We start from the raw sequence: 19709 nt of genomic DNA on the forward strand, positions 1-19709 counted from the left end.
AAATGACACAATGACCTTTGTTGGGTCAAACATAACTTACCGGTAGTAAATAAATATTTAAAATAAGCACAAAATAAAATAAACATCAGTGATGCACTTAACAGGAAAAATGGTATTGTACAGTACAGAAAGTATGGTGTTTGGTTTCTAATGGTGTGTGCATCTCTCTCTTTGCAGATGACAGTACATGGCGCGTTCCTGCATACGGGATCCTTCTGTAGAAACTGGTTTAATTTGCTGGATCTTTTGGTTGTCAGTGTGTCTCTGGTCTCCTTCTTTTTACAGTAAGCCTGATATGCTCACACATTCATCGGGATTTGTATGAACACGTGAGATGTGCTGATATCTGATTAAGTGTGTGTATCGCCCTCTGGTGGACAAATAGAGATGGCTCAGTCAGAGATAGCTCACCATTTAGATTTTTTTGAATGCATTAAAAATGATAAAATACCCTCAGATCTAATTTCTACAGCTTGATTGACTAAGATAAGATAGGGTTATATATCAGTAATAAAATGTAAGAAATAAGGAGAAAGTGACATCTTCAGTAGAGTAAAATCAGTGCATTATTAGAGTTATTAACCTCTAACTTTACATAAATTTATTGAGTCATTGTATGCTTAAAAAATTTTGCTTTTAAAACACTAATACGTCTGTCAGAATTGGCTACAGATGGTCTAAGGGCAAAGAAACAAAGATCAGTGTGTTCTGTTCTTTTAAAGATCACATGCACAAGGTCATAAGAATGATCTTAATCACTCTCTCTCTCATTTTCTCTCCTACAGTTCGAGTGCTATCTCTGTAGTTAAGATTTTAAGAGTACTTAGGGTACTCAGACCTCTTCGAGCGATCAACAGAGCTAAAGGACTTAAGGTAGAGCTTAAAAATAAAACATTGGCATTTACTTACCCTTTAAACAAAAATTTGAGGGCAGATATTAGTAGTTTAACCAATTACAAACAAGTTATTCATTTTTTTAAATTATGTTCATGTAAACTGATCTATAAGTTCAGTTTAATTTAATTCAAACTAATTTATAGCACTTTTCTTACAATGTTGCATTGTCTCAAAGCCAGACTGATCCCACAGAAAGTTGTGTTATAGTCACAAAAATGTGATTAATTTTAATGGCATGAAATCCAGCTTTTTCCGTGCCTTGAGCACAAATGTCTTTTTCGTGTTATTCGAACGGATTTCTATGAATAGTTTTTCGTGCCTGTGGCACGACTTTCCTATTTTCTTACTATTGTCTCTTGGGGTTGGGGTAAGAATCAATTTCTGTTACATTTTTAGACATCCTAACCCAAACCCAACTCTAACCCCAAAGCGAGAATAGTTTTAAAAGCAGAAAAAAACATGTAGAAACCAATACATACACTGCAAAAAATAACTTTCTTACTTAGTATTTTTGTCTTGTTTTTCAGTAGAAATTTCTACAAATTCTTAAATCAAGATGCTTTTTCTTAATGAGCAAAATTATCTAATAAAATAAATCTAGCCTTTAGACAAAAAAATATACAATTTAAGTGAATTTGTGCTTAAAACAAGCAAAAATATAGGCAAATGGGGTGAGAAAAAAATTCTTAAAAAAAAAGAGTTTACTTTTTTTCTTAAATACTTAATTCAAGAAAAAAATTCTCACCCTATTGGCTGACATTTTTGCTTGTTTTAAGCACAGTTTTACGGAGCCTCTAAATGGACATGGAGCAAAAATGAAGTAAAGCTTAGTTTTGCGTGCATACGCGTTACATAAAAAAAACAGTGCTATATAGCACCAAAAGTGGTTCTTTGCTCGTAATCATAGAAGAACCGTTTTTAGTGCCATATAGCACCAGTGAAGAACCATATGGGGGCCATATAGCACCACTATAGCACCACATATGGTTCTACATAGCACTCTGTGGTTCTACACAGGTGCTTCACCGGTGCTACATGGCACTAAAAATGGTTCTTCTATGATTACGAGCAAAGAACCACTTTTGGTGCTATATAGCACGGTTTGTTTTTAGAGTGTAGATTCACGTGCACATGCGATAGTTTCATGTGAGCACGCAAAACTAAACTTTAAAAAAAATCTGCACATGAAGGTTTTGCCTGAGCACATGAAACTAAACTTTAGATTTTTTTACTTCAATGTCACCTTAGGGGCTCGGTACAATTTCACTTAAATTGTATGTTTTTGGTCTAAAAACTTGACTTTTTTTCTTAGGTCATTTGCTCATCAAGAAAATACACCTTGATTTAAGAATTTTTAGATATTTCTACTGAAAACAAGACAAAAAATACAAAGTAAGAAAGTCATTGTTTGCAGTGTAAAAGGTCATCCTAACCAAAACCCCAAATCTAACCCCAACCCCAAGCCCTCAATGATTTAAAAATAGGAAAAAACAATGAGAAAAAAATACATAAAATGACACGAAAAAGAAAGTCGTGCCACAGACACGAAAAACTATTTATAGAAAAAGCTGAATTTCGTGCCATGGACACAAATAAATGAATCAAATTTTTTGCGACTATAAAATGACTTTCCATGAGATCATGTTGCTCAAAGCAGCTTTAGATGAAAAAAGAAACACAGAAAACATGAAAATGACCAAATATCTGGACTGGAATAGATGCTATTATTGCAAATGTTATTGTCCTCATTAAGAGACTTTTGCATTTAGCCAAGGGATATAATTGATGACAGCTGTATGAAACCAGATATGCATTTCCACACTGTAAAAAAAATCCGTAAAAATTGCAGCTGAGTTGCCGGTAATTTACCGTAGATTTAAATTTATGTTATTTACTGGCAACATTTTGTTCAAAGTTAAATGAACATTTAACATTTACAAGTCTTTGTCTTTACAGAGTAAAACTAAAAAACAGCATCAAGCAAAACATTATGGGAAACAAAATCTGAAGCAAAAAACAGAAAAAGGTTGATGATGATTTCTGGTTCCCAGAATGCTTTGCATGAGGCTGTTTTTGTATAGTTTTATTCTGTAAAGATAAAGACTTGTTAATATTTAAAATTTATTTAACTTTGAACAAACTCTTGCCAGTAAATAACATAAATGTAAATCTACGGTAAATTACCGGCAACCCAGCTGCAATAACATTGAAATTTTTACGGACTTTTTTTACAGTGCAGCTTACATGTAACATACATAGAGAATTTGCAAGAACCGGGGTAAAAAATGCGTAGAGTAATTGCAGTAGTGGTATAAAATGTTTAGTATGCATCGCATTTAAGGATGTGATGGGCCAATTAAAAAGCAATTTTAATAGAATTTACAAACAGTGTGACAGTGTGGTACTCTCTCTCTCTCATTAATTTCTATGGTTTTTAGCATGTTGTGCAGTGTGTGTTCGTGGCCATAAGGACCATCGGGAACATCATGATTGTCACCACCCTCCTTCAGTTCATGTTTGCCTGTATAGGTGTTCAGCTCTTTAAGGTATCCAGCAAATGCACGCTGAAATAATTCACTTCCAAAAGAAAAACAGGCCTAACAGGATAAAGAAATTTAATATGTTGTGCTCAAAGTTTTAAATCACTGTAAAATTGTATAGTAAATAACAGTATATACAATTTTGTTAATTACAGGGGAAATTTTATCGATGTACAGACGAAGCCAAGAACACGCCAGAACAATGCAAGTAAGTCATGCATCCATCATTACTGTTTAATGCTGGTTTTGTGTGTGCCTGTGGGCAACGTGTATGCGCAGATATATGATGGAGTTTGTGGTGTGTTTCTTTGTGTATGTCACAGAGGAACATTTGTTATATATAAAGACGGGGATGTGAGTAATCCAATGGTGAGAGAGAGGATTTGGGTTAACAGTGACTTCAACTTCGATAATGTTCTGATGGGAATGATGGCTCTGTTCACCGTCTCCACCTTCGAGGGCTGGCCAGCGTAAGTCTCTAACTTGAGTTACTCAATAGGTTATTGAAGGTCATCTTGACCATGTTAAAACAACATATATCAATTTGAAATCTTTTGTTTTTTTTTCATCCAGGCTACTTTACAAGGCCATTGATGCCAATGCAGAGAATCATGGCCCCATCTACAACTTTCGCGTAGAGATATCGATATTCTTCATCGTATACATAATCATCATCGCCTTCTTCATGATGAACATCTTTGTGGGTTTTGTCATCATCACCTTTCGTGAGCAGGGAGAGGCAGAGTTCAAGAACTGCGAGCTAGACAAAAATCAGGTTGGGAGAGCGAATGCATTACATACCTGCAGGTGTCCAGATTCCTGTGTGTACTTTCTCACAGTTTGTCTTTTTTAATTTGTCTGACACAGAGAAAGTGTGTGGAATATGCTCTGAAGGCCCAGCCACTGAAGCTCTATATCCCCAAACACCCAGTGCAATACAAGTTTTGGTCTATAATCAACTCAACAGGGTTCGAGTACATCATGTTTGTGCTGATTCTTCTCAACACGGTCACTCTTGCTGTGCAGGTAAAGGGCAGCATCTACTGCATCTACATCTACAATCAACAGTTATAGATAGAGATATGGACTTTTTTGCTTAATTTTGGTAGATTTATTCTGAGCTTATTGTCCAATAAATTGAAATGCAGACTTAATGCCAGTAAATGTATAAACGGTAGAATTTGAGGCAAAGATGTATGTGATTGAGGGGTGGTCACACTAGACTTGGAGCATGCAAATATTTTTCGGAAAATACAGAAATTATGTGTGGGGAGCGGTTCGCCAATGGGTCAATGACGTAATGTTAATTATTTTGGGTCTGTATGGTTCAATTAAATGTAAAAGGATTAAAATTTCAAAATAAATTTGCAGATTACTTGCATACATTCTCTTTTTTAGGACCAAGTCTAAAATTTCTGGTCTTATTTCATTTTGAAAGAATATTTGGGGGATAATTGCAAAAATGTCAATGTGGTGTAACTAGCAGTGGCGGCTCGTGACTGCTCTTCCGAGGGGCGCAAATTCAAAATATGTGTTCGGACTGTCATGTGTGTTGCTCGTGTTTTCAAAATATGTGTTTGTTGTTTCACATGAACCATGTGCATCACGTGTTTTGTCAAAATAAGTGCCTGCTGCACACAAGTCAAAACCCTTTATTATTAAAGAGACGCTCACGTTCACAAAATACACTCAAGACACTCCCTTCAAAGTAAACTCTGATTACGCATGAGATTATGCGAGTTTCTGGCAAACGTGAGCATCTCTTTTATCATAAACCCTTTAGACGCATCTGTAGCAGGCACTTGACAAGACACGTGATGCACATAGGATCACTCGACGCGCCGAACACATATTTTGAAATTACCAAGCACACACATGACGGGCTACATACATGTTATGACGAACTCAGCATCGTGCGCCCTCAAAAAAATAAGTCACCGGCAGCCACTGGTAACTAGTATTTTTTTAAATGAAAATATAAATACATTCATCAAAAATGTGGAATAAAATATAATCTTCTAGTTTAGTGTAATATGATTTTTTCACAAACAGTTTTACATCATTTGTCAAAGATTATTTAGAAAACAGAGCTGTTTTCAGCATATGTCAGGACAAATATTACAAAAATGCATTAAAATATCAATTTAAAAATAACTAAAAATTATATTTTAAAATTATAATTTTTTATGATTACGAAATATTTTATATTTCTCATTCTTTGGGCAAATGGCAGTTACACCATTTGATATTCTCAGGTCCATTCAGTCTTAACTTTCCAAACAATGGTGCAAATAAAAAATGTTATTGCATAAAATCAACATAAATACACCATGTGCGTTGAAATAAACCTGATGTGTGCTGTGTGCTTTTAAAACAAGTTTTTTAAAAAGATTTTTGAATTTCTCATGTTGCCAAACCATTTTTGTCACTGCCCCCAATATAAGTTCTTTAGCTTTGCCATTTTTGTTTTTTAGTAGAGATCATCATACCGGTTTCCTACTGGTCACATGTCTCCATTTGATGCGTGAAATATCTCTGCAAAAACGTACACTTTTGGTCTGATGCATTTGCGTGTGTCGTGACTAAAAGTCAATGAAAAGTGTAGTGTGACTGCCCCTTAAAGCACTTTATTGCAAGTATTATTATTAATAGTATTTATAATTAATATTTGTGTTTATATTGTTGTTATTATAATTGTGCCACAAATATACTCAGTAAATGTCTATGATAACGTGCCAAAAAGATGGCTTTAGGATTGAATTAAAATGTTGAATTGGTTGCTTTCACAGCATTATGACCAGTCAAAGCTCTTCAGCTATGTGATGGACATCCTCAATATGGTTTTCACTGGCCTTTTCACTGTGGAGATGATCATTAAACTAATGGCTCTCAGACTCCGGGTTAGTCACCTCATTTGCCTATATGAGTTTGTTATTTGCTTACTTTTTATAGTGTGGATAGTTATTTTTTAGAAACGAAAATGTTTTTTTAACTACTTTTTTCCTCTCTGTAGCATTATTTTGTTGATGCGTGGAATTCATTTGATGCTCTGATCGTGGTGGGAAGTGTTTTGGACATCGTGGTTACAGAGTTCAGCGTGAGTTCCTTATACAGAGTTGTTTCTTATACTATATTGGTACCAAGTTGATTAATATATTGAAATGATCTCTAAGGCAGTATAGAGGTAGAGATTACAAAATACAAACCTCATTAGATTATAATGAGTCTAATAATGATTATATTAGAGCATGTTTGTAACATTATAAATGTTACATTTAGCTTTGTTTTGTTTTTACAATCGTGGTTCTCTTTAGAGCTCAGAGGACAGCTCTCGTGTGTCAATTACTTTCTTCCGTCTGTTTCGTGTAATGCGGTTGGTTAAACTGCTGAGCAAAGGGGAGGGCATTCGTACCCTGCTCTGGACTTTTGTGAAATCACTTCAGGTAAGAGGACAGTTTTTTATTTAATGTAAATATTTTACTAAAAAATATTTTTATCTTATAATACTTGTTTGTGTCTTACAGGCCTTGCCATATGTTGCTCTTCTCATTGCTATGATATTCTTTATCTATGCTGTGATTGGCATGCAGGTAGGTAGTTAATTTTTTTTAAACAAATTGGATTTTTGAGTTACTAATAAATTAATAACGAGTGTTTTCTCTTTTGTCAGACATTCGGGAAAATCGCCATGCAGGACCACACACAGATCAACAGGAACAACAACTTTCAAACTTTCCCACAGGCTGTGCTGCTTCTTTTCAGGTAAGAGAGAGATGGCATGAGATGGACAAACACTGTCACTCATCCTGTCAATGTGAGGCCTTTATGTGTGCTGTGTGTGTGTGCAGGTGTGCCACAGGTGAGGCGTGGCAGGAGATCATGTTGGCCAGTCTCCCTGGAAAGCGCTGTGATCCAGAATCAGACTATGAGCCTGGTGAAGAGTTCACCTGTGGCAGCAATTTTGCTATCGTCTACTTTATCAGTTTCTTCATGCTCTGCGCCTTTCTGGTAACTCCAGCTCATGTTTTCTTGATTTTGTCTGTTACGTTTTATTGATAACTTATTGGTATCATTTAATTAACATTTGGCACACTTTTATTAAGTTTATTCGAAGGGATAAATTTTTATCAGCATGTGTGTTCCCTGTGTTCAAACCCATGACCTTTTGTGTGCTAATGCAATGCTAAACCCAGACACATAAATGTATTTTGGGTGTCTATAGCCCTGCTATTTCTTAATGTCAATCATAGTCAGGATTACTGTGTAAACATTGCCTACTGAGTTTTTAAGGGTAACTTTTTTTACTTTTTTCTCCCATTAAGTTTGTAGCATCATAGCATAATACAGTGTTAGATATATCTGAATGCAAATGTATTTCTTTCTCCCTTTTTTTAGATCATCAATCTGTTTGTTGCTGTCATTATGGATAACTTTGACTATCTGACGCGTGATTGGTCAATTCTTGGACCACATCACCTGGATGAATTTAAAAGAATTTGGTCAGAATACGATCCTGAGGCCAAGTAAGACTCTCTCCCTAATGCTCTTTTCATTTATATTTGAATAAGATTATTCATTTCTTTTTTTTAATTGGTATTTGCAGGGGCCGTATTAAGCACTTGGACGTGGTGGCTTTACTCCGGAGGATCCAGCCTCCTCTGGGATTTGGGAAGCTTTGCCCTCATCGCGTGGCCTGCAAGGTACACACAAACACACACACACACTTGAGGTGTGTTCTCCTGTTTTTTCTCTTACTGTGTCTGATTAATTTTTTTGTCTGACAGAGGCTGGTTGCCATGAACATGCCCCTTAACAGCGATGGTACGGTGACCTTCAATGCCACCCTGTTTGCCCTGGTCAGAACTGCCCTGAAAATTAAAACTGACGGTAAGGCCTGCACACACAAACACATCCAACCTACTCCTGTACTATGAAGTTATGCTTTGCATTTAAATGTTGAAGCCCTATGTCATAGTAGGCATTAATTGGATATTTTCTGACTTATTCTATGTATATACCACTGAATTTAACCATCCTCATACTAAATAAATTATTAAATATTATATTGTCATACAGGAAGCGCTGCTTTAGCTGTGGCTGTTATGTGTTGTTTTCAGGGAACCCAGATCAAGAGAATGAGGAATTGAGAATTATCATTAAAAAGATCTGGAAACGGATGAAACCTAAAATCTTGGATGAGGTTATTCCTCCCCCTGCTGGTGAGATGTTTTCAGCACAATGCTTTCAGAACAGCACACAGTATATCTAATCCCTAAAGTAGGCCGTCATGTTATGAAAATGTTACACAATTTTATCGTATGCAGTTTATTTTTAAATAATGTAGCATGCATTTAAAGTGCATGACTCAAATGGGACATATAGACAAACACTGTAACATCACAAACATTTTCTGTTTTGGCTAATTTCTGTTTGCTTTCAGAGGAGGAAGTGACTGTTGGTAAATTTTACGCTACGTTCCTGATCCAGGACTACTTCAGGAAATTTCGCAAAAGGAAGGAGAAAGTGGGTCTGGGAGAAACAGAATCCGGTAACCCCTCGGCTCTACAGGTAGATGTCTATTCCAGCATCTGGATTTTATTTAAAAATATTTAAGTGACTCACAATGGATCAGTTTAGGAAATAAACAAAATGTAATTCCTGAACACTATGTGCATAACAAAGATCACTCCTTGAATTAGTTAAAATAATCATTAAATAGTTCATATAATTCCCTTGTAGTTCCCATTGTAATGTTGCAAAAGTGTTGCTCAGTCACACACTTTATGCTAATGTCCCATTACATCCCAGCACAAATTAAATAACAAAGGGGCAGTTTTCCAGACAGGGTTTAGATCAATCCATGACAGGCCATAGTAATTTTAGGACATTCAAGTAATTTTTTCAAACATACGTTACAAAAATACATTACTGATGTTCATTTTGAGACAAAACAATGGCACTGATATTTGTTAAGATATGTCTGTACAAGGTGTTTTTAAATTAAGGCAGCTCAAACATTCATTTTAGTCTGGGACTATGATAAGCCCTGTCTGGGAAACATGTCTATTGTGTGCATCCCACAAAAGAGAGTTGATCCACTGAAGCAGATCACTCTAACAGAAGTCTCATTTAAGCTGTGACCCTGGAGGTTTTTATGCACAGTATCAGTTTGCACAGTCTCTTATAAAAACCTTCACTGAAGGTGTGCTGCATGTAGTTTATCATTCTAACAGACCAATTCATCTTTGTTTTACAAGGCAACATACGTAGTTTTTCACAATATTCAAGTGTAGAAATGATAGAGCAATTTCATAGTTGAAACAATGCAACAAGGTTTTCAGATTACAACCCAGGAGTGACTCAAACCCACAATTCCCAGCTATGGAGGCTGATGCCTTATCCATTAGGCCACTGGGTTTCCATTTGTCCTTAAACTAGCAAAGCTTTATTCAGTTTTTTTTTTACTTACTCTCACAATTAATACACCAAACAGTGGATGTTTAGCAACATTGTCATTGTTGAACTATCATAGTTTAGATTAAAGCTTACAATCCCCAGCTCCGGAGGCTGATGCCTTATCCATTAGGCCATTGGGTCTTCGCTTAACTAGCGATGCCTTTTTTGGTTTGTTTTCACTTAATCTCACAAACGATCAATCAAACAACAGATGTTTAGCAATGTTGTCATCATTAAACTATCAAAGTTAAGATCTTATGACCCAAATGGGACTCGAATCCACAACCCCCAGCTGCGGAGGCTGATACCTTATCCATTAGACCACTGGGTCTCCTCTTGGCCTTATACTAGCAACGCCTTTTTTGGTGCTTTTCCACTTCATCTCACAAATAATACAACAAACAACATGTGTTTAGCAATGTTCTCATCATTAAATTATCAAAGTTAAGACCAAGATGGAACTCGAACACACAATCTCCAGCTCCGGAGGCTGATGCCTTAGCCATTAGGCCACTGGGTCTTCACCAGTCTTTAAACCAGCAACGCCTTTTTTGGTGCTTTTCCACTTGATCTCACATCAAAAAACTGATGTTTAGCAATGTTGTCATCATTAAACTATCATAGCTAAGATCTTACGACCCAAATGGGACTCAAACCCACAATCTCCAGCTCCGGAGGCTGATGCCTTATCCATTAGGCCACTGGGTCTTCGCTTGTCCTTACATTAGCAATGCCTTTTTTGGTTCGTTTTCACTTAATCTCACAAACAATGAAACAAACGACAGATGTTTGTGTCACCATTAAACTATCAAAGTTAAGATCTTACGACACAGATGGGTCTCGAACCCACAATCCCCAGCTCCGGAGGCTGATGCCTTATACATTAGGCTACTGGGTCTTCACCTGGCCTTATACTAGCAACGCCTTTTTTGGTGCTTTTCAACTTAATCTCACAATTGATGCAATCAAACAACAGATGTTTAGCATCGGAGTCAACATTTAACTATTAATGTTAAGATCTTAGACCCAGATGGGACTCGAACCCACAATCTCCAGCAACGGAGGCTGATGCCTTATCCATTAGGCCACTGGGTCTTCACCTATCCTTATACTAGCAACTCCTTTTTTTTGCCCTTTTCCACTTAATCTCACAAATAATACATCAAAAAAGTTATGTTTAGCAATGTGTCATCATTAAACTATCAAAGCTAAGATCTTACGAGCCAGATGGGACTCGAACCCACAATCTCCAGCTCCGGAGGCTGATGCCTTATCCATTAGGCCACTGGGTCTTCGCTTGTCCTTACATTAGCAACGCCTTTTTTGGTTCGTTTTCACTTAATCTCACAAACAATGAAACAAACGACAGATGTTTGTGTCACCATTAAACTATCAAAGTTAAAGGGATACTTCACCGATTTAGCATTCAGCTTTGTATCTGTAGAAACCCGGCAGTATTACTGAATGACCATGTTTCCCTCCCTCATTTCCCCCTGAGAGGAGAGATATCTGCATTTTGGTTCTGCAAAAAAGTCCTCCGATGATGTAATATGACGATTTTTGCATCATCGGAGGACTTTTTTGCAGAACCAAAATGCAGATATCTCTCCTCTCAGGGGGAAATGATGGAGGGAAACATGGTCATTCAGTAATACTGCCGGGTTTCTACAGATACAAAGCTGAATGCTAAATCAGTGAAGTATCCCTTTAAGATCTTACGACACAGAGGGGACTCGAACCCACAATCCCCAGCTCCGGAGGCTGATACCTTATCCTTTAGGCCACTGGGTCTTCTACCTGTCCTCATTCTAGCAATGCCTATTTTGCTGCTTTTCCACTCAATCTCACAAATAACACATCAATCAAATGATGTTTAGCAATGTTGTCATCATTAAACTATCAAAGCTAAGATCTTACGACCCAGATGGGACTCGAACCCACAATCCCCAGCTCCGGAGGCTGATACCTTATCCATTAGGCCACTGGGTCTTCACCTGTCCTCATTCTAGCAATGCCTATTTTGGTGCCTTTCCACATAATCTCACAAATAACACATCAATCAAATGATGTTTAGCAATGTTGTCATCATTAAACTATCAAAGCTAAGATCTTACGACCCAGATGGGACTCGAACCCACAATCCCCAGCTCCGGAGGCTGATACCTTATCCATTAGGCCACTGGGTCTTCACCTGTCCTCATTCTAGCAATGCCTATTTTGGTGCCTTTCCACATAATCTCACAAATAACACATCAATCAAATGATGTTTAGCAATGTTGTCATCATTAAACTATCAAAGCTAAGATCTTACGACCCAGATGGGACTCGAACCCACAATCTCCAGCTCCGGAGGCTGATGCCTTATCCATTAGGCCACTGGGTCTTCACCTGTCCTCATTCTAGCAATGCCTATTTTGGTGCCTTTCCACATAATCTCACAAATAACACATCAATCAAATGATGTTTAGCAATGTTGTCATCATTAAACTATCAAAGCTAAGATCTTACGACCCAGATGGGACTCGAACCCACAATCTCCAGCTCCGGAGGCTGATGCCTTATCCATTAGGCCACTGGGTCTTCGCTTGTCCTTACATTAGCAATGCCTTTTTTGGTTTGTTTTCACTTAATCTCACAAACAATGAAACAAACGACAGATGTTTGTGTCACCATTAAACTATCAAAGTTAAGATCTTACGACACAGATGGGTCTCGAACCCACAATCCCCAGCTCCGGAGGCTGATGCCTTATACATTAGGCTACTGGGTCTTCACCTGGCCTTATACTAGCAACACCTTTTTTGGTGCTTTTCAACTTAATCTCACAATTGATGCAATAAAACAACAGATGTTTAGCATCGGAGTCAACATTTAACTATTAATGTTAAGATCTTAGACCCAGATGGGACTCGAACCCACAATCTCCAGCAACGGAGGCTGATGCCTTATCCATTAGGCCACTGGGTCTTCACCTATCCTTATACTAGCAACTCCTTTTTTTTGCCCTTTTCCACTTAATCTCACAAATAATACATCAAAAAAGTTATGTTTAGCAATGTGTCATCATTAAACTATCAAAGCTAAGATCTTACGAGCCAGATGGGACTCGAACCCACATTCTCCAGCTCCGGAGGCTGATGCCTTATCCATTAGGCCACTGGGTCTTCTACCTGTCCTCATTCTAGCAATGCCTATTTTGCTGCTTTTCCACTCAATCTCACAAATAACACATCAATCAAATGATGTTTAGCAATGTTGTCATCATTAAACTATCAAAGCTAAGATCTTACGACCCAGATGGGACTCGAACCCACAATCTCCAGCTCCGGAGGCTGATGCCTTATCCATTAGGCCACTGGGTCTTCACCTGTCCTCATTCTAGCAATGCCTATTTTGCTGCTTTTCCACTTAATCTCACAAATAACACATCAATCGAATGATGTTTAGCAATGTTGTCATCATTAAACTATCAAAGCTAAGATCTTACGACCCAGATGGGACTCGAACCCACAATCTCCAGCTCCGGAGGCTGATGCCTTATCTATTAGGCCACTGGGTCTTCGCTTGTTCTTACATTAGCAACGCCTTTTTTGGTTCGTTTTCACTTAATCTCACAAACAGTCAATCAAACGACAGATGTTTGTGTCATCGTTAAACTATCAAAGCTAAGATCATACGACCCAGATGGGACTCGAACCCACAATCTCCAGCTCCGGAGGCTGATGCCTTATCCATTAGGCCACTGGGTCTTTGCTTGTCCTGACATTAGCAACGCCTTTTTTGGTTCATTTTCACTTAATCTCACAAACAGTCAATCAAACGACAGATGTTTGTGTCATCATTAAACTATCAAAGCTAAGATCTTACGACCCAGATGGGACTCGAACCCACAATCTCCAGCTCCGGAGGCTGATGCCTTATCCATTAGGCCACTGGGTCTTCGCTTGTCCTGACATTAGCAACGCCTTTTTTGGTTCGTTTTCACTTCATCTCACAAACAGTCAATCAAACGACAGATGTTTGTGTCATCGTTAAACTATCAAAGCTAAGATCTTACGACCCAGATGGGACTCGAACCCACAATCTCCAGCTCCGGAGGCTGATGCCTTATCCATTAGGCCACTGGGTCTTCGCTTGTCCTGACATTAGCAACGCCTTTTTTGGTTCATTTTCACTTAATCTCACAAACAGTCAATCGAACGACAGATGTTTGTGTCATCGTTAAACTATCAAAGCTAAGATCATACGACCCAGATGGGACTCGAACCCACAATCCCCAGCTCCGGAGGCTGATACCTTATCCATTAGGCCACTGGGTCTTCACCTGTCCTCATTCTAGCAATGCCTATTTTGGTGCCTTTCCACTTAATCTCACAAATAACACATCAATCAAATGATGTTTAGCAATGTTGTCATGAACAACGTTAAACTGTCATAGTTTAGGTTAAAGCTTACGACCCAGATAGTTTCGGAGGCTGACACCTTATCCATTAGGCCACTGGGTCTTCATACCTTGCGCAAATACATTTAGCAGTTTTGTAACCTATACTGTTATATCCGAGTTTTATAGACCTTTATACTACTAAGACTATATTCACTTGATATCACAATTAATCCATCAAACAACATGTTTAGAGCTTATGACGCAGGTGGGACTCGAATCTACAAGCCCCAGCTGCAGAGGCTGATGCCTTATCCATTAGGCCACTGATCAGATATGTCTAACATGTTTTAGCCACACAATGGTCTGGTGCTTAATTCTAAGAGAACACATGTTCTGATAAATTATAGGCTACATTGAATTTCCTTCAAGTTGGTTTGGTTAAAAATGTGTAGTCAAAAGTAAATGTAGTTTTATTTTATCATTGAACCTACAATCATCAGGTTCCGAGGCTCAGGCCTTATTGAGTTGTCCACTGGGCCGCACGTATTATAATGAGGCTTTAGTGCTTTAGTGATAACTTTTCTATAGATTGTCTATAAGTTGCTTTCTGTTTATTTTTATATCTAAACTCTCAAGAATGAATGTGCTACACGATGCTTTGCTGTATTTTGAGCTGTATATATACTCTAGGCCCTCTTTCTTTTCGCGTGCATCTGTGTCAGGCCGGGCTGAGAACTCTGCAGGACCTGGGGCCAGAAATGAGACTGGCCATGAATGAAGATCTGGAAGAGGAAGATGAAGGTCTGGAGGAGGAGCAAGAGGCAGAGGATCCCTGTTATAAGGTGCTTATCACCAAGACCGACAAGGTTCTCTTTTGATCTTTTTAATGGATTTGGGGTACTTCAGATCATTTAATTTCTCTGCAGATATTCTAGCAAACACATTGAATTCATATCCAAAGTTTGGAGAATAGAAAATAATCTATTCTAAACTAAGAGTCAGAGGCAGAAGGATTAGATCATTATTCAGAGTAATGAGGCACCTGGTCTGTTGAGACAGATGGTAATTTGAGTGCCAGATTTACTCTGACAACAGCAGATATCAGGTAATGAATAGAGGTTTGGGTTGAGGGATTTTAGTGTTTGGTGTAGGTGTTGTGGCTTGTTTAGTTAAATGAAATGATTATGTAATTACATTCCTTCATTTGCCCTAGCCATGAGATTTTGTTAATATTAATAGTTTACTTCCTCTCAATAGAAATCAACAAGGAGTTGCATAACAGCACAATTAATTATTTATTACATAGTTTTGGTAACACTGCAGTCCACTCCTGCTTTGTTAGCAACAACTAAAAGCTACGACCCAGGTGGGACTTGAACCCACAATCCCCAGCTCCGGAGGCTGATGCCTTATCCATTAGGCCACTGGGCCTTTCCTTTAGGGGCAATCTTAAAAATCTTCCAGATCTACCATATATGACAACTCAGTAATTTAATGATGTAAACCTTAATCACTGCAGTATATTCCAATGTAACATTTTGCATTTGTTTCTGGTATCGCTGGACTATTAGAATGAAAATGGTTATGCAGGCCATGCTGAGCTCATAAGCAAAAGCCGCCGCTCCTCTCTGGCCATGACTCCCACCGGCGTTCCAGTTTCTCTCTCAAGAGAAAACATGCTGAACGGAGGACTGGGACGTAAGAGCTCTCTTGCAAAAACACAGAATTGTTATGGTGCTCTGGAGCACGAGAACGTCAGGAGAAGAGACAGTACACGATCATCTGTCCATTACCAACACAAGAATGGCCTGCTTGACCAGCTGCCCAGGAGGTTAATAAATAAGTTAATAAAAATGTTTGTAATACCATTTAACTGCTTGTTTTATCACACAAACATTTTTTGACTACAATTTGTATTTTACATGCCCTTCTGCTAGAATGCCAATGACTTTATTATTACAGTGCTTCTGAATTTAGCAATGCTTGTCTTTTATTACACATATAAACAAATATTTAATGCTGGTTTATTTTCATACTTTACACTAAAGACCATCATACTACAAGTGCCCAAGGTAAGCAATTAGCATAAATTGCTGTTCTGTCCACCCTCCCTTCGGTTCATGTCTGATGTTCGCTTCCCTACATCTTCCCTACTTTTCCTGTCCCCTCTTCTATCTCCCTTCTTTCCCTGTTCATTGCTCTTTCTGTCCTTCCTTTTTGTTACTGTCCACGTTTCTCTCCATCTTCCCTACTTTTCCTGTCCATTCTTCTCTCTGTCCTTCCTACTTTTTCTGTGCATTCTTCTCACCATCCTCCCTTCTATCCCTGTCTCTGTTTCTTTCCATCCTCCCTTTTCCTGTCTGCTCTTCTCTCCATCCTCGATACTTTTCGTGCCCGCTCTTCTCTCTGTCCTCCCTTCTTTACCTGTCTGCTCTTCTCTCTGTCCTCCCTTCTTTCTCTGTTCATTTCTTTTTCTGTCCTACCTTTTGTTACTGTCCACCGTTCTCTCCATCTTCCCAACTTTTCCTGTCCGTTCGTCTCTCTGTCCTTCCTACTTTTTCTGTGCACTCTTCTCTCCATCCTCCCTTCTATCCCTGTCTGTTTTTCATTCCTTCCTCCCTTTTTCTGTCTGCTCTTCTCTCCATCCTCCTTTCGTTCCCTGTCTGCTCTTTTGTCCATCCTTCCTTTTCCTGTCTGCTCTTCTGTCCATCCTCCCTTCTTTCCCTGTCTGCTCTTCTCTCCTCTTCCCTACTTTTCCTGTCCAATCTCCTCTCTGTCCTCACATCTGTCCTTGTCTGTTCTTCTCTCCATCCTCCCTTCTTTCCCTGTTTGCCCTTCTCTTCATCCTACCTTTTCCTCTCTGCTCTTCTCTCCATGCTCCCTTCTTTCCCTGTCCGCTGTTCTTTCCATCCTTTCTACTTCTCATGTTTGTTCCTCTTTATGTCCTTCCTTCTGTTCCTGTCCACCGTTCTCTCCATCCTCCCTACTTTTCGTGTCCGCTCCTCTCTGTGTCCTCCCTTCTTTCCCTGTCTGCTATTCTCTCTGTCCTCCCTTCTTTCCCTGTTCATTGCTCTTTCTGTCCTTCCTTCTGTTCCTGTCTACCGTTCTCTCCATCCTCCCTATTTTTACTGTCCACTCTTTTCTCTGTCCTCCCTTCTTTCCCTGCCTGCCCTTTTCTCCATCCTCCCTTCTTTCCCTGTCCGCTGTTCTCTTCATCCTCCATACTTTTCCTATTTGTTGCTCTTTCTGTCCTCCCTTCTTTCCCTGTCTGCTCTTCTGTCCGTCCTCCCTTTTCCTGTCCGCTCTTCTCTCTGTCCTCCCTTCTTTCCCTGTCCACTGTTCTTTCCGTCCTGCCTCCTTTTTTTGTTCGTTGCCCTTTCTGTCCTTCTTTCTGTTACTGTCTGCAGTTCTCTCCGTCCTCTCTGCTTTTTCTGTCTGCTCTTTTCTCCATCATCCTTTTTTGTCTGCTCTTCTCCATCCTGCGTTCTTTCCCTGTCTGCTCTTCTCTTCGTCATCCATTTTCCTCTCTGCTCTTCTCTCCGTCCTCCCTTCTTTTCCTGTTTGCTCTGCTCTCCGTCCTCCCATCTTTTCATGTCCGCTCTTCTCTCTATCCTCCCTTCTTTTCCTGTCTGCCCATTTCTCTCCGTCCTCCCTTCTTTTCATGTCCGCTCTTCTTTCCCTATCTGCTGTTCTCTCCAACCTCCCTACTTTTCCAGTCCCCTTCCTGTCCTTCCTTCTGTTCCCATCCGCTGTTCCCTCCGTAATACCTACTTTTCCTGTCCGCTTTTCTCCCCGTCCTCCCTTCTTTTCCTGTTTGCTGTTCTCTAGTTGTGACTAGAAGGGATACAGCAAATGCAAAAAAATGCTGTTTTATCCTAATTCTACCCTCAAACCTAACCATAAATCCAACATTTCATGGGTTTTAGGCCATAACTGTATCCCACCTAGCCTGAACCGCTCTTTTCATCCTAATCCTACCCCCAAACCACACCCTAAACCAAACAGATTTCTGTGTTTGCGGTGTTCCCCTTAGCCAAAACCCTATTATCTCTGTCCTTACTTCTGTTCCTGTGCGCTGTTCTCTCCATCCTCCTTTCAGTTGCTTTCTGCTGATCTCTTGTCTCCATCTGACTGCTGCTTTCCTATCTTGTTCACAGGAGGGAATCAAGGGACAGATTCTCCTCCCCTCTCTCACGGAGAGAGGAAGGTGGTGTGTACCCTGGAGAGCAGCGCTTCTATGGAAAAGATGAAGACAGTGAGAGTGTCATCTCAAGAGAAAGGTGCTCCAAAATTGCTGCCGGTGTCACAATGAACCAACTATTAATGTACAACATCAAAATGAAATTGCATTTTTGTTTATGGATAAATTTTCAACACAATGTCTATATTTATATCCTATTTCTACATATTGTTCATTTAAGTAAAAATATCGTCTCTATTTTATTATTTTTCCTGTTCAGGCATGGTTATCCAGACGACAACCTTATATACCCAGGGCATCGAGACAGGTATGATGGACACTCTATTAGACCATCTGTATATGGTAATCATTATGGAAACAGTTCTGGAGACGGCAGGAGGACAGCTCGAAGACGCCTGCTGCCAGCCACACCTACGGGTAACACAATTGTCATCTAATTAGTTCATGAATTATCACTACTAATAGTTATTTAAAATGATTTAAAGAAAGGTAGTGTCTCTCTAACCCTTTCTTTCACACATCTCATTCTAATCTCAGGGAGAAAAGCTTCATTTAATATACAGTGTTTGAGCAGGCAAGGAAGCAGTGATGACCTGCCAATCCCAGGAACATACCATCAGAGCTCTCCTCCATGCAGAGCACGTGCACAGGTAACAATACCACATAATGTAGGCCATTTTCAGTACATCTTATACATCCTTTTCCACCCCAAAATGTTTATTTTCCTTTCAGGCATACAACAGTTACGATTCTCGTCGCAGCAGCATCAGATCATCCACGGGTTCAACGGCATCATGGGCAAACACTGGCCCTCGCCGGGGTCGACTCCTCTACGCTCCACTAATCCTGGTAGAAAAAGAGGCCTCAGCAGGGGCTGCTAACATGGGCCTCTGGGACAAAAAGAGCAGCGCTGCCGAACTACCCGGGTCTGATCGGCAGGGATGGTATTCGGGATCCTCTAATGGGGCAGGCGGGCAGCCATACAGAGCCTACACCACGCTCAGAGTCCCCACCCAACTCAGTCCCCATTACAGCGAGAAAAGAGGAAGCGCTGACAGCCTGGTTGAAGCGGTATGTGTGAAGTAAGATCAGAGCAACACTAGAGACACATTATAGCTTAACAACATCAAGGTTACTGTAACTTAATAACGTATTATATCTAAAACAATGTTGAAGCAGCGTCAAGGGGACATTACAAAGTATGACAGCAGCTTAATAGCAACATAAAAGT

General features: G+C 39.4%; 1 protein-coding gene and 16 non-coding genes across 18 annotated transcripts in view; 1 reads left to right on the forward strand and 16 right to left on the reverse strand.

The window, feature by feature from the left end:
• cacna1fb (calcium channel, voltage-dependent, L type, alpha 1F subunit) overlaps window positions 1-19709 on the forward strand; it is a 38755-nt gene that overhangs the window by 17488 nt on the left and 1558 nt on the right. Inside the window, exons 22-46 of one of the 2 annotated variants that reach the window (XM_065246909.2) lie at window positions 178-284; window positions 786-873; window positions 3336-3443; window positions 3593-3645; window positions 3761-3907; window positions 4011-4212; window positions 4305-4463; window positions 6227-6337; window positions 6451-6534; window positions 6752-6880; window positions 6962-7027; window positions 7108-7199; window positions 7286-7445; window positions 7833-7960; window positions 8041-8137; window positions 8222-8324; window positions 8555-8656; window positions 8878-9005; window positions 14991-15119; window positions 15849-16108; window positions 16326-16349; window positions 18435-18557; window positions 18738-18895; window positions 19016-19128; window positions 19211-19549. In XM_065246909.2, coding sequence (XP_065102981.1) covers window positions 178-284; window positions 786-873; window positions 3336-3443; window positions 3593-3645; window positions 3761-3907; window positions 4011-4212; window positions 4305-4463; window positions 6227-6337; window positions 6451-6534; window positions 6752-6880; window positions 6962-7027; window positions 7108-7199; window positions 7286-7445; window positions 7833-7960; window positions 8041-8137; window positions 8222-8324; window positions 8555-8656; window positions 8878-9005; window positions 14991-15119; window positions 15849-16108; window positions 16326-16349; window positions 18435-18557; window positions 18738-18895; window positions 19016-19128; window positions 19211-19549 — 3210 coding nt within the window. The remainder of the gene's footprint in view (window positions 1-177; window positions 285-785; window positions 874-3335; window positions 3444-3592; window positions 3646-3760; window positions 3908-4010; window positions 4213-4304; window positions 4464-6226; window positions 6338-6450; window positions 6535-6751; window positions 6881-6961; window positions 7028-7107; window positions 7200-7285; window positions 7446-7832; window positions 7961-8040; window positions 8138-8221; window positions 8325-8554; window positions 8657-8877; window positions 9006-14990; window positions 15120-15848; window positions 16109-16325; window positions 16350-18434; window positions 18558-18737; window positions 18896-19015; window positions 19129-19210; window positions 19550-19709) is intronic. The other variant, XM_073816222.1, reaches the window with a different exon arrangement.
• Window positions 10529-10601, reverse strand: trnar-ccg (transfer RNA arginine (anticodon CCG)). The gene has a single exon. It is a non-coding gene; the product is annotated as a tRNA-Arg (tRNA).
• trnar-ccg (transfer RNA arginine (anticodon CCG)) lies at window positions 10916-10988 on the reverse strand. Its single transcript has one exon. It is a non-coding gene; the product is annotated as a tRNA-Arg (tRNA).
• On the reverse strand, window positions 11113-11185 carry trnar-ccg (transfer RNA arginine (anticodon CCG)). The gene has a single exon. It is a non-coding gene; the product is annotated as a tRNA-Arg (tRNA).
• trnar-ccg (transfer RNA arginine (anticodon CCG)) lies at window positions 11810-11882 on the reverse strand. The gene has a single exon. It is a non-coding gene; the product is annotated as a tRNA-Arg (tRNA).
• trnar-ccg (transfer RNA arginine (anticodon CCG)) lies at window positions 12007-12079 on the reverse strand. Its single transcript has one exon. It is a non-coding gene; the product is annotated as a tRNA-Arg (tRNA).
• Window positions 12204-12276, reverse strand: trnar-ccg (transfer RNA arginine (anticodon CCG)). The gene has a single exon. It is a non-coding gene; the product is annotated as a tRNA-Arg (tRNA).
• Window positions 12401-12473, reverse strand: trnar-ccg (transfer RNA arginine (anticodon CCG)). The gene has a single exon. It is a non-coding gene; the product is annotated as a tRNA-Arg (tRNA).
• trnar-ccg (transfer RNA arginine (anticodon CCG)) lies at window positions 12788-12860 on the reverse strand. The gene has a single exon. It is a non-coding gene; the product is annotated as a tRNA-Arg (tRNA).
• On the reverse strand, window positions 12985-13057 carry trnar-ccg (transfer RNA arginine (anticodon CCG)). The gene has a single exon. It is a non-coding gene; the product is annotated as a tRNA-Arg (tRNA).
• Window positions 13183-13255, reverse strand: trnar-ccg (transfer RNA arginine (anticodon CCG)). Its single transcript has one exon. It is a non-coding gene; the product is annotated as a tRNA-Arg (tRNA).
• On the reverse strand, window positions 13380-13452 carry trnar-ccg (transfer RNA arginine (anticodon CCG)). Its single transcript has one exon. It is a non-coding gene; the product is annotated as a tRNA-Arg (tRNA).
• trnar-ccg (transfer RNA arginine (anticodon CCG)) lies at window positions 13570-13642 on the reverse strand. The gene has a single exon. It is a non-coding gene; the product is annotated as a tRNA-Arg (tRNA).
• trnar-ccg (transfer RNA arginine (anticodon CCG)) lies at window positions 13760-13832 on the reverse strand. Its single transcript has one exon. It is a non-coding gene; the product is annotated as a tRNA-Arg (tRNA).
• On the reverse strand, window positions 13950-14022 carry trnar-ccg (transfer RNA arginine (anticodon CCG)). The gene has a single exon. It is a non-coding gene; the product is annotated as a tRNA-Arg (tRNA).
• Window positions 14140-14212, reverse strand: trnar-ccg (transfer RNA arginine (anticodon CCG)). The gene has a single exon. It is a non-coding gene; the product is annotated as a tRNA-Arg (tRNA).
• trnar-ccg (transfer RNA arginine (anticodon CCG)) lies at window positions 15636-15708 on the reverse strand. Its single transcript has one exon. It is a non-coding gene; the product is annotated as a tRNA-Arg (tRNA).

This window comes from Paramisgurnus dabryanus, chromosome 11, assembly GCF_030506205.2.
Source record: "Paramisgurnus dabryanus chromosome 11, PD_genome_1.1, whole genome shotgun sequence".
In the NCBI taxonomy this organism is placed as follows: Eukaryota; Metazoa; Chordata; class Actinopteri; order Cypriniformes; family Cobitidae; genus Paramisgurnus; species Paramisgurnus dabryanus.